At 41.2% G+C, this 12,977-nt stretch overlaps 1 protein-coding gene across 3 annotated transcripts; it reads left to right on the forward strand.

Moving 5' to 3' along the window:
- Positions 1-2,075: 2,075 nt before the first annotated feature.
- On the forward strand, positions 2,076-11,718 carry RAB9A (RAB9A, member RAS oncogene family). Of its 3 annotated transcripts, XM_048286513.1 has the most exons (4): positions 2,076-2,254; positions 5,473-5,560; positions 7,094-7,120; positions 9,554-11,718. In XM_048286513.1, the coding sequence occupies exons 3-4, from the start codon at positions 7,101-7,103 to the stop codon at positions 10,191-10,193; spliced, it is 660 nt and encodes a 219-aa protein (XP_048142470.1). In that variant the 5' UTR covers positions 2,076-2,254; positions 5,473-5,560; positions 7,094-7,100; the 3' UTR covers positions 10,194-11,718. The 3 variants fall into 3 exon arrangements, with proteins under 3 accessions (XP_048142470.1, XP_048142481.1, XP_048142490.1); XM_048286524.1 differs by lacking the exon at positions 7,094-7,120 and having other exon boundaries at positions 2,077-2,254; XM_048286533.1 differs by lacking the exons at positions 5,473-5,560; positions 7,094-7,120 and having other exon boundaries at positions 2,077-2,254.
- Positions 11,719-12,977: the final 1,259 nt, after the last annotated feature.

Raw genomic sequence — 12,977 nt, forward strand, 5'->3', positions numbered from 1 at the left:
AAGAGTGATGAAACATTGTAACAGGTTGCCCAGATTGATGGTGGCAGGGCTCTGAGCAATCTATCTAGTTGAAGATGTCCCTGCTCATTGCAGGGTGATTGGACTAGATGATGTTTAAAGGTCCCTTCCAAGCCAAACTATCCTGTAATTCTAAATTTCCTCACATGTATCCAATGTGTTTCAAAACAAAATGCAGTGTTGTTTCAAAACAAAAACATGATAGCTTCTCCCCAAAAGATATTAAGTTCAGAGTAATTATTTCCTCCACTTCTTAAATGCAGCTTTTTCTTCTTTATAAGTCATAAAATAATGCCATAACTGATCAGAACTTATATACCTTAGCATTACCATAATTTAAAATCCACTTTCCTACCTCTCCAGCACTTACTTGTGTTTTATTCTAGAACTGGATGAAAGCAGATTCCAGGAAAAAAGTACTTAAGAATTTTCCAAGTCCAGATTTGTTAGATAAAAATGGGTCTGGTATCATCAAATTTGCCTCTAGCATGGCCTGCCTCTTAACAATCCTGTTCCTGTCAGTAGGAGACATCTGCTTTTGTTGATACTGAGATCTTGTTTTCCATTCCTTGGGCCATGTTGATGTCTGATCCAAACAAGACAACTCTACAAGTGGCAATTCCAGTCTGATTGCATCTGCCTTATGATCAGAAGCATGTGATGACTGCTTGAGCAAATGGGTGTACTTATGTCTGTCATCACCTATCCCTCTTGATGATGTGGGAACCTCTTTAATTTGTTTTCTTCATTTCAATTATATTTTGCCCTTGTGGGGAGGTTGTAAGAGCACAGAAAACACTCTTATCACTATTTCCTTTAGCTTTTTTCCCTGTGATCTTATTTAAACAGTCAAGTTGGTGTTATTCTGAGTTACTACAGAAAAAAAAAGTGCCTGGCTACTTTTTTAAAATAACGTGCTTTGTATTTTGATGAATTTCTGCATTGACACAAGCACAGTTTTAAATGTTTCTACTTAAAAAGTGAAGCTGCCTTACAACTGTGAGTTTGCATACCTGGGCCCTTAGAGGGGAGCACAATGAGACTACTGCCTTTGATAAATAACTGACCGGCAAATACTTGATAAAGGCATTTTCAGGCTTAATAATGCAGGGCATTCTAGAGCAAGTAAAAGTGTTATCTTTTCCAGTGAACGCTCTTAAGACAGCGCACGATAGTGATCGATGAAAGGTATGGCTCTCACTGGGGCTTTCTGTGCCCTGTCCTGGCTGGGGGCACAGCCGTTCCCGTTGCCCGCTGTTCCCCCGTTCCCGTGGTTCCCATTCCCGCTGTTCCCCCGTTCCCGTGGTTCCCGTTGTTCCCATTCCCGCTGCTCCCCCTGTTCCCGTGGTTCCCGTTGCCCGCTGTTCCCCCCTGTTCCCGCTGTTGCCCCCTGTTCGCGCTGTTCCCCGCTGTTCCCCCTGTTCCCGCTGTTGCCCCCTGTTCCCGCTGTTGCCCCCTGTTCCCGCTGTTCCCCCTGTTCCCGCTGTTGCCCCTGTTCCCGCTGTTGCCCCCTGTTCCCCGCTGTTGCCGCTGTTCCCCCTGTTCCCCCTGTTGCCCCCTGTTCCCCGCTGTTGCCCCTGTTCCCGCTGTTGCCCCCTGTTCCCGCTGTTGCCCCCTGTTCCCGCTGTTGCCCCTGTTCCCCGCTGTTGCCCCTGTTCCCGCTGTTGCCCCCTGTTCCCCGCTGTTGCCCCTGTTCCCGGTGTTGCCCCCTGTTCCCGGTGTTGCCCCCTGTTCCCGCTGTTGCCCCCTGTTCCCCGCTGTTGCCCCTATTCCCCGCTGTTGCCCCTGTTCCCGCTGTTGCCCCCTGTTCCCGCTGTTGCCCCCTGTTCCCGCTGTTGCCCCCTGTTCCCGCTGTTCCCCCTGTTCCCCGCTGTTCCCCCTGTTCCCCGCTGTTGCCCCTGTTCCCGCTGTTGCCCCTGTTCCCCGCTGTTCCCCGCTGTTGCCCCCTGTTCCCCCTATTCCCGCACCTTCCCGCCGCTCGGGGCTGAGCAAACTCCCATCCCGGGGGCGCGGCCTCTGGGCGGTGGGCGGTGCCGGGATCACGTGGTGCGCCGGCCCCGCCCCCTGCCTGTCCGCCATGTTTGTTCCTTCCGCAGCGCCTGGCGGCGGTGGCGCAGCCCGGCACCCGGACCGGCGGCAGGAGCGGCCATACCCCCTTCCCGCGGGCAGGGATCGGCCTCTTCAGCGCGCCCGGGAGCGGCGGCAGTCCCCTTCCCGCGGTCTGGAGCCGAGTCAGGTTGCGTTATTTTCCTTTCCCTTGTGTCCGTGTTCTCCACTCGGTCCCCCGCCGCTGTCCGAGATCCCAGGCGGGCTCCCCGGTGTTCCCTGGCGCAACCTCCAGGGAGCGGGAGGGCAGCCCCGGCCGGGCCCGCGGTGGGAGAGCGCCCCGGGTGCTCGCCAGAGCCGGTGCGGGTGGCGGGGAATGTGGCGTGATCCGGGATCCCGTGACTCCGGGGCAGGCGGTGGCTCCTTTGGGAAGCGGCTCTAGCCGGTGCATGGCCGGTCGCCGACCCCGCAGCGCTTCCTCGCCACTGAGAGAGATTGCTGGTCTGTCAGGGTGAAACTCGGCTTAGTACTTGTGTCCTCAACACGTTTCACATCGGGAAAAGAAGAAATATTAAAACTCCTTTTATCTCCTTTTTCTCGTTACTGTGTGCTTGGAGCGGGCTGCCCAGGGAGGTGGTGGAGTCACCGTCCCTTGGAGGTGTCTGAGGAAGGGCTGGACGTGGCACTCAGTGCCGTGGGCTGGTCGGCAGGGTGGTGTTTGGCCATAGGTTGGTCTCGGTGATCTCAGAGGTCTTTTCCAACCTGCTGGGTTCTGTGCTGGAGAGGGGCCGCCTGCTCAGGGCGCCCTTAGGTTTCACTTCTTCTTTTTTGCAGCAGTGACTCGGCTCAGCCCCTCCGCAGGGCCGGGGGAGTTCCCAGTGGCGGCAGGTGGCTCTGCGGGCTCAGGTGTGGTGATGGCTGGGTAGGGAAGGATGGGGATGGGCCAGGACTGGGAATCGCTTATGTCTGGGTGGTTAATGGGCTGCTCTCGGTGTAAGTAATTCCGTGTTACATATAACTTGTATAAAGCAATTGAGTGGATAACAGAAGAGGGCAAGAAAACTAGTTTTAAAAGCCTCCATTAGTGGCCTTTATAGTAAGGTTACATATAACTAGATACATAGAGAGCATTTAAGTTTTATTAGCTTGGGTGGAACAGTCAAGTAGGGACCTTCTTGGCTAAGTTTTGTTCAGGAATTAAAATGCTTGTTTGCAGATAGCTGTCATGCAGCCTTCCATCTTATGTGTTGTTTTCCTTCTTGTCCACAATAATTTACAGCTATACTAAATAAGCATGTGGGTTTTATTTGTCTTTACTTTTAAAGTGTTGTGCAACACTGAAGTTGTCAGTGCTCGCTTTTTTTAGAGCAGGGGTGGCTGTGTGTGACTAGGTTTTTTTGGTTTTTTAAAAGTGTTTTTCCATGACTTTTTAGTAGCTTAGAAGGTGACAAGCTGTAATGGCAGACTGGAGGGAGAGCAGACATACCCAAAATAAATCCGAAACGTTTTTTTCTTAGTACTTTTATTTTCAGAGAAATCTAACCTAAGGATGGTACAGCTATATCTGTGTTTCATACCAACATCAAATTTATAATTAATTGTTACTATTCTCTGTCTTCATTCAGGTTGTATGCCTTTACTGTCTCAATACATAAAGTTAAAAAGCGACAGTGGGTATTTAAAAAAAAGAAAAAAGATCTAGCAGTGCTTAGCTTTTGAGTGCTCAAGCACCATCAGTTTCCTTAAATTGAAAATATGTGGAAAAAAAGAATTGCAGAGGGTCAAATAAGATATTTAGACTTCAAGCTTTGTTCTATTTTGTGTCAATTTCGTAGTAAATCCTGGGAAACAGATCTTCCAGCTCCTTAGGATTGGAATTTTATATAAATGTTTCACAATGAATAAAAACTTCCGGGCAAAAAGGCTTGTAAGAAGTCCTTAGGGTTTGTTAGGTTATTTGTTGTTTTTTTTTTTTAAATAGTGTTCATTCTCTTGTGTGTTTTGTTTTCGTTTTCAATCTCTGCAGAGCAGGCAGTGTGTTGGCCTGGTACAGTGTAACCCACTTAATGCCTTAGGGATGGGGCTTTCGTCACAGTTATACTGGGAAGAATATGAATGTACAAGGTAGCCTTGTACCAATAGAGGCTGCTATTACTAAGATTCCCTGAAGGAAAGGGGAAACTAATGCAAGGGAGAAGGATGAGCACATTTGAGCAGAAATAATTGCTGGATAGGTTATTGAGAGAGTGGAGGCAGTAACAGAGAAGTAGGTTGCAAGGAGAATGTCAAATAGCTCAGGCATTGTTAGCAGTCTTGGACCAGGAGCAGCAGCACCGAAGGGTGTTTTGAAGTTGGCTAAAAGTAACAGAATATTTAAGTTGGAAGATGCTTAACTGTGAACTGCTGAGAAATGTAAATTCTGATGAAATCCGAATAAATAAGTTTGCTCATTCTACTTGAACTTGTGGAATGAGGCTGGAAGTGAAGGTTAGGCTTCTGCAAGATTAAACTGGCAGAGATACTAATGTAGGTATTTCTCCTGACATTTTCTGATTGACTTTGTGTCTAGCTAGAAGTTAGAATAAATGAAGTGATTCTGGCAGTAGGTACTGGAATGATTCCATGATCCAAGGGTTATGTGAACTTCAGGATTCCTTCCCTTGGCCACTGGTTCTTTCATAGTCCTGAGTCATGCCAAGCAACTGTTTGAACTAGAATCCTGAGCTTCATAGGAGTTAAAAACAACCTTACAAAGAAATTGCCAAATACAACTTTTTTGGTATCCAAATGAGTGCTAACAGCTGAATGACAGTTCATTTTGGGTTGGGCTCATATGAGAAATTACAAGTAAATTCTAGTGATATTCTGGTGTTAGATGAAGCATATCTAGGCTGCTTACAACTAGAGGCAATTTTAGTCTGTGTTTTCTTCTGGATAGATGTTCAATAATCTGCTGACAGGTTATCTTCGTAGTACAGTGGTGAAATCACAGATACAGGAAGGAAGACTTGCAAGGAGATTAGGACTTTGGTAGGTTGAGCTGTATGATTGAAGGGCTTCCAGGCAGCTGATAAGTGGCTGTCAGTAAAGGGGTGTTCCTGATCCACAGTTCTTACGTCAATGCCCCGTGGAGGGGAGGGTCAGTTTGGAGGCTGACTAATGTCACTGCTTGTAACATATCCAAAAGTACAAAACCTGTAGCATCTTGACTTCATATCTGGATGTTTTCCTTTGAATTGAGAAAAAAGTATTTCAAAGTCAAAAGGCTTGTGGCTTCTTATGCACTAAAAAAAACATTCTTGTGCCACTTAATTGACCAGGGTGTAAACCACTACCTCCTAAATATAAGAACAAGGATTGGCTAAGGGGAGAAAAGTGAGAAAATGTGCTTCTGTCCTTTCTTTTCAGATTTTTGGAAACTTGCAGATCTGCTATAGACAACAAGTTTAACCACTGTAGTGATTGAGGGCTGAGAAATGTAAAAACTCCACAAACAGTAAGTGTTAAAAATTATGTAGTTTTGGATTCTGCTCTTTCTGCTGCAACTCTGGTAGTTCTTGGGACTTCTTCTCAGACATTTCACAGAGAAGCAATTAATGTCATTCTTTGATGGGCCACTGTAACTAACAAACTATGTTTTCTATGCTTGCCTGGCAATTATTGTCAAATGCTTTGTTTGTGTGAAAAAAACCCACTATTAATGAGGGAGGGAGTTTACATTTCTATTGAAAGGCAAGTGTTTTTTTCAGTCAAAATACTTGCAGTGGTGTGCCTTTTTAAACTTTTAATCTGATACCAGTGGTTTAACAAAATACGGTGGCTTAGCAAATAAAATTGTTAATAAGCTTCAAAACTGAAATGGATGTGCTGTATATGTGTAAATTTGAGGATAGGAAGTTATGAAACATGGTCAGTGTTATGCTAGTTGTAGAACTGCTAATTCTGCTTGTCCAAAACTTGAGTGTGTTTTCTTAAAGACGGGCCCTTTTTTCAGTAAGTCTTGGCTGATAGCACATGAGCTTGTAAGCAAACATGACTAGTTGGAACAAACTTGAGTCTGTCTTACCTTTAACAGCTTCAGTTAAAGGACAGTGTAGAACATAGCCTCAAGAAAACCTTTAGGTTTAGTCTTGGTTTCATATAGGAGGTGGCTCATCAGTGAGCATTGAATGACAGTGATAACTGAAACAAATTTTCTCACCTGTTTCCAAGTCAGAAAGTAAACACAAGTGGAGAAGCAACTGTTTGGAAATTAGAAGTGTCCCTTACACCTGTTTCCTCAAAAATGCTGAGGCAGTTCAGTGGTGGTATTGCAATAGATCCAGGTTTTGGTGCCCTATTAGAAAAAGGGGAGCGGAGGTGAGATTTCAGTTGCTATGTGTGTTTTTTTGTTTGGGTTTTTAATGGTGTGCTGCAGTGGCTGGTATCAGTGTGGTAAAAATGAAACTGTAAATAGGTCCAATGAACTGGATTTTGTAATGCAGACTGATTTTTCTGAGGTTGCTTAGCCTTCTGTCTTTCGTTGTGACAGCAAATATTTGGACTGATAATGGAAATATTTGACTTGCGATTCATTTCAGTGTTTAAAAGGGACATCCTGAAAGGCAGCAATTAATTTACTTTTTTGTATTACGGTATATGGTCATGCTAGAAATTACATTAGTAGAAAATGTTCCCCGCTTTTAACAGGAATACCGAAGTCAGTGATTTAAGCACTGTAATCCTTCTAAGTTAGTGGAAGCAATTCAGAAATGGTTATCAAAATGAAGCAGAGTGGGGCTGCTTTTTATTTATTTGCTCTGACTCTCTTTGAATATTGAAATGATTGAAGAACATGAGGGAAAATTACTCTTGTTGCAGACTCTTTGTCTATTAGGTTGAGAATACTTTTACATTAAGTAGTTGTGTAGCTCACTAAGAAATAACTGGAACAAATAATTACCTGTAATTCTATACTGTGTTGCAATTCCCGATGTTGGGTAAAACAATCAGATGCACATTAGAAATTAAGCTTTTGTTTTGTTTTCAGATGATGAATGATGATTGAACAATTAAGGTAAAAAATGTTCAGAAACATCATACTGTATGTAAACCATCCCTTCCAAAAATACTGTCAAAAGCACATTATACAGATAAATTATGTAATAGGAGTAATAATATTAATTCTTGTAGTGTTGTAAGTATTTTATCGTTGTTTTATTTGTTGGAAAAAACTTAATTCTAGCCTAGCATGACAGCTTCTGCTGTGGAAACTTAATGTCCTGAAAAGCAACGTTGCCTGCAACATCACAGAAGACTCTAGCTTTTGTGTTAAAGGACACAAATGGTTTGTGGTTGGTCTGTAATTGTCTGCCTAGTAAAACTAATTTTATGATCATCAGTCTTAGACCTTACTGGAGTGGCCCACATAGTTGAAATTGTGCAAATTAACTTTGCAGGTTCTAGATGCATGATGTACTAGCTACTGTTAACACTTTCCTTACATGTATTTTGTTTAAAATGTGGCTTTGTGGACAATTTCATGATAACTGCCATTGATAAAAATGCAGAAGCTAAAGAAACCAGTGCATAGTACCAGTCAGAACTACTTAAGCCAGTTATTTATTCACACTGTGTCTTTTAGGGAACTTCTGATTTCTGCAGGACTGGAAGAATAAATTGTAACTTGTTCCCTACACTGGAGTGGAAGAACAGGAGAACATTCAGTACCCTCTGTTCCCACGAAAGCATTATTTATTAAGAAGCAGCTCCTATCTAATGGTGTAGAAACAGGAGGCATAAATGAATATGCTGGACCATTTTCAGGAGTTAAGCATAAACCTGTAACTCTTATGCAAGTAGTCCAGTGACTCTAAGGCTTTTCACATGCATTAAAATGTATGTGTTCATAACCTGAGCCATAGCTGTTACCCTGTAGCTCTCTGAAGGGTAAATGAACAGTCTGCTCGTCGCTTCTAAGCAGCTTTAACGTCATCATACAAACCTGTCGAGAATTAAGGCTTCATAAACGTTGTTAATTACACAGTATAAATTAATTAAATTACTTGCTCTGAACAAGTTTTTAATGGATGCAGTCAGTTCCTTGTGTTTTGAAGTTTTTTTTGTGTTGAGGCTTCAAACTACTCCTGTCTTACTGTAGATTATGTCTAGCAAATAAATATTCAAAGATGGAAAGTCACTGATAAAAAAAATTCCTGAAGTTTCTCACTCCTACTGTAGGCCTTGATTGTAAGGCAGCACAGAGTCATATGACTCTCACACCAGCTTGTATCAGGTACTAATTCTACCGGCACACTGTGGGTGATGTATATGCCAGTAATGCTAATTACTACTAGCAAGACCGCATTCCTTCCTTCAAAGAAAGAGACGGACTGGGCAACTTATGACCCATTTCCATTTTAAATAGATGCTATTTTCAGAGAAGCCTGTTGGGGTGAAGCCTTTGAACTCTTTTACTATCAGGCAGGTTTAGGAAAAGTTCTCCTCATACAGAAACTTCAGTTTGTTAAACAAACTGTTTTTTGTTTGTAACAAACTACGTTTGTTAAAATTAAACTTTAGCCCCAAGCAATTAAAACACCATTTTACAGTATTAGATGACACTACAGTTGTGAGGGCAAAGGTTGGGTACAAAGCACTAATGAACAAACCACTTTAGTGCTAAAGGGTTGGGTTTTTTTAAAATTTCTTTTTAAGTCTGACAGTTAAAAAGCCTTCTTTGGTGTCACTAATTTGCCATCCCCATGCTGGCAGCCAGACTATTCACTAGCACTTCCAGACTTTTTGACAGTTTTACTATGGGAAGTTGACACCTCCTAACTGAACTCTGTCACTGTAGGCTTGGCCTAGGTATCTGGCATTTTGAGTATCATTGAAGTAGCAACTGCTGATTTGCTTTTGTGGTAGTTAATAGTATTCCATTCATCAATGCTGTTCTGAAAGGAGGAAACTATAAACTACTGAATGCTTGTCTAAATAAAATTACAGCATTTGTTCTGTAGATAACTGTGTTGCTAGTGCATTGGTTTAAAAAATAACTTTGGTAATAAAATACAGCACTGAAGTGACTAGTTCAAGGCACATGCTCTATAAAATTCTCTCACTCCACTTTTTTCCATAAACCTTTTCTCAGTGAACGTAAATGAATAACTTGCCTTCTGAATGTAATGTGATACCCCTTCAAGCACAAAGTGGGGGTGGTTTGAAGGGTTTGGGGGTTTTAAAGGGTTTTAAGTGACAGACCAGTAATTTATGCAGCATACTGCTTAGATGCAGACTGCAGTCTGTGAAGAGACACCTCTTAAATGTGGTACTCTTGAGCGGGTATTCTTACTGGAGTGTATCTACAGTTCACCTATTTAGTGGAGTCCTGGTTTTGTACATGAAATTTGATGTTGGTGGACTTGAAAACACATTCTAGATATTTATGTGTGCAAAATTTGCTGCTCACAACTATTTTCCTTTTTAATGATTTCCTTAATCTTTACAGGTCTAGGAAACCAGGAGGATCTTTTCCCGTAACAATGGCAACAAAATCATCGCTCCTTAAAGTAATACTGCTAGGAGATGGTGGAGTTGGGAAGAGTTCCCTCATGAACAGATATGTCACCAACAAGTTTGATGCACAGCTGTTTCATACAATAGGTGTGGAATTCTTAAATAAAGAGTTGGAAGTTGATGGACATTTTGTTACAATGCAGATATGGGACACAGCAGGTCAGGAACGGTTTAGGAGCTTGCGGACTCCTTTCTATAGAGGTTCTGACTGTTGCCTGCTAACTTTCAGTGTGGATGACTCTCAAAGCTTCCAAAACTTAAGCAACTGGAAGAAAGAATTCATTTATTATGCAGATGTCAAGGAGCCTGAAAGTTTTCCATTTGTGATACTGGGTAACAAAGTTGATATTGATGAAAGGCAAGTATCTACAGAAGAAGCCCAAGACTGGTGCAGGAATAATGGCAACCATCCCTATTTTGAAACCAGTGCAAAAGATGCTACTAATGTTGCAGCAGCCTTTGAAGAAGCTGTTAGAAGAGTTCTAGCCTCTGAAGATAGATCAGATCACTTTATTCAAACAGATACAGTAAACCTTCATCGGAAACCAAAACCCAGTTCATCTTGTTGTTGACTTAAATTTCTTTTTGCCAAATTACGCTCTATAAAAGAATGGGGAAGGTGTAGTAGATAAAATAACAAATGGGTTTCACTCTAATATTAAAATCTTAATATTCTGCTGCTTTCATGGGGGAGAAAAAGAAAAATGTCCATTCATGGGTGACCCATTACTGAATTAGTGATGCTTTCTGTTTAGGAAGATGTCAAGTAAAAAAATAATATAAGAATGTAATTTGCCAAGTTTATTCAAATGATAAATACTTTGAATATAATTAAAACTTGAAAGTTCTAGAAGCACTACTTTGGAGAAGCTGTTCTGGAATTCAGGCACAAAGATACTTTTATATGTGTATATTTTTATGAAATCGGCATTCCACTTTTTTTTCATTAGATGTCAGTTTCTTAACAATGCTAGATATTAAACTTCAGTCTCACTACATTCCTTTTGCTGTGAGTGGTACTTCATCTCTAATGTGGTTATTATAAGTTAATATTTACCTCCAGGTCTTCTAATTGCCTAATGTTGCTGTAATTTGTATAGGTTTATAAGTAGGAAATAAATTTCCTACATATTTAATGTCCATTTTTTCCCATCTACTATTCTAATGCTGCACTAATTTTTCCAGCGGTTTAATGCAAAATACTGATAATTTTTAAAATTAATGTATGTCTTTGCCTTAAGTCCATTCTAGCATGTTTCTGATCAATAAGGTGAAAAATCTGAGTAACTGAAGTATAACCGCTTTTTGAAAAAGAAATGCTTTATTCAGTCAGCTTTAATAGCACTTGAAAGGATCCACATTACAACAGTTTTGTAGGAAAACTCCTAGTCTACAGCCTTAGAAGTTCCAAACTTCTTGTTCCTGTTAACCCGAGCTATGAATGTGTTTACCAGTAATATCTGCACTGTGATATTAAGGATTGGCAATACGTAGAGAACTCAGGAAGCTCTTGACTTACAGTAGATTTTGACAGCTTTCAGCCCTAATACAGGTATATAACTATAGATAGTATTTGAGCTGAATTTGATCCTTATTTAAATTGCTATTTTAGGATATGGACTTGTACATTTAAGATAATGTCTTTTATATTACTGAATTCATTTCATAATGATGAACAGGAACAAACTCTGTATTTAATGGACAGTCTTTTTTGCAGTCATGCAGACAAAACTACAGGTGTATTTGAGGTTTCAGGTGCAGTTTAAGTGGTAGAATACTTGTATGAGAGAAATTGTTCAGTATTGGCTCTCAGAGTAACCACTGTCCTTGCAATTGCAAAATTGCTAGTGCACTATTGCTTCCATCTGTAATCCATGTGCTAACAGGCACATGTGGACATGTGGTCTGAGAAAGGAAGTCTGAGGCTGCAGGACAGGCCATGTTATTCATTAAACAACTGCTTTCTGTACAGCAACTTTTTTGTTCAATAGAAAAGCCTTTCTTGAGAGTACATTACCAGCAAGTATTTTATCTTAGAAGTATCTAATCAATCTGTACCAGGTGTAATTATTTGGAAGTAAAGCTTGCAAAAACAAACCCTTCTTGTTGCTCTTAGTACGCTTTTCTGAGTGTATTGTATTCTTGCTTGAACCTGTCCAGGACAACTTTACCTGGCAGATCTGCTACTCCTGCTTAAAAGTGCCATCTTTTTACCTTTTGTGCATTCCTAAGTTTGATTCATTCTTGCGGTCCTGCATCTACACCAACTGAACTGTGTTTTAAACTTCAGTCCTTGAGCAGTTAAATATAGGTTGAACTACTTCTGTTATGTTTAATTTCTAGTCAATGAATGAAAAGATCTGTGAAGAAAATCTTAGCTAATGAGAGAGCAAAAAGCTTTAGAAATTAAGATTGCTTGTGTTAGGGGCTACCAAGCTAGTGACATGAAATTGTTGTAAAACTACTACCTTAGTACTTAAAGCTTCCTTTAACATTCATTTTAGCAGAGATTAAGGTTGAAACAAAACAGGAGCTGAAGATACTGTGACTAGAGTACTATAGATACCATTCAAATAAGATTTCTAAAAGGGAAAAACGAAGGATGAGAACCACTGTGGTCTTTCTTGTGCCCAGGTATCCGTGTTTTCCCATCTGTCCCCTTTCCATGTAACATCCTGATTACCAAGCCTCCATCTGAGAAGTAGGTTTAATAAAGTTAAAACATAATTCCATAGAAGTGCATTACTCATGCCCTGGGAGCTGATACACCACAACTGTACACTAATCACAAAAGTAGCTAGTAAAGAAAGGGGCATAGACATGTAGTAAATAAGACAGTATAGGATTTATGTTTAGGTCAGGAAGTGCTCTCAGAGAGCAACTACTGAGTGCCTACAGAATCAAAAAGCTGCTGACATGCAGGTGTAGGTGACAGGTATAAAATCATAATGCTTAATAACAAACATTAATTTCTGTACTTTGTAAAAGCTTTGTATCATTCCATATGGATGTAAGGTAGGCACTTGTGGCTTATGTTTCAGTTCACTGATTTGTTTCAAGAGCTAACAGACCTCAAATATTAGGGGGTCGTGTTAGCAGTATTTGGAGCTCTGTAGATTGACAGAGCATACTGTGTAACATTTATGCAAAGTCCAGGTGTCCTTTGAAATGAGGAGAAAAAACTACTGTTGTGGCAGATTGGTTAGACTGCTGAAAGCTATGCTTGTTAGAACAAAGAGCACAATGGGAAGGGGCAGAAGAAACTGCCTAGGACAGCTGACAGCTCATGTCACAGCAAACTGTATCAATGCTTACATAAGCTGCTTCAACAGCTGCTCCGTACCTCAAATGGATCT

This window comes from Corvus hawaiiensis, chromosome 2 (genome assembly GCF_020740725.1).
Source record: "Corvus hawaiiensis isolate bCorHaw1 chromosome 2, bCorHaw1.pri.cur, whole genome shotgun sequence".
Taxonomy (NCBI): domain Eukaryota; kingdom Metazoa; phylum Chordata; class Aves; order Passeriformes; family Corvidae; genus Corvus; species Corvus hawaiiensis.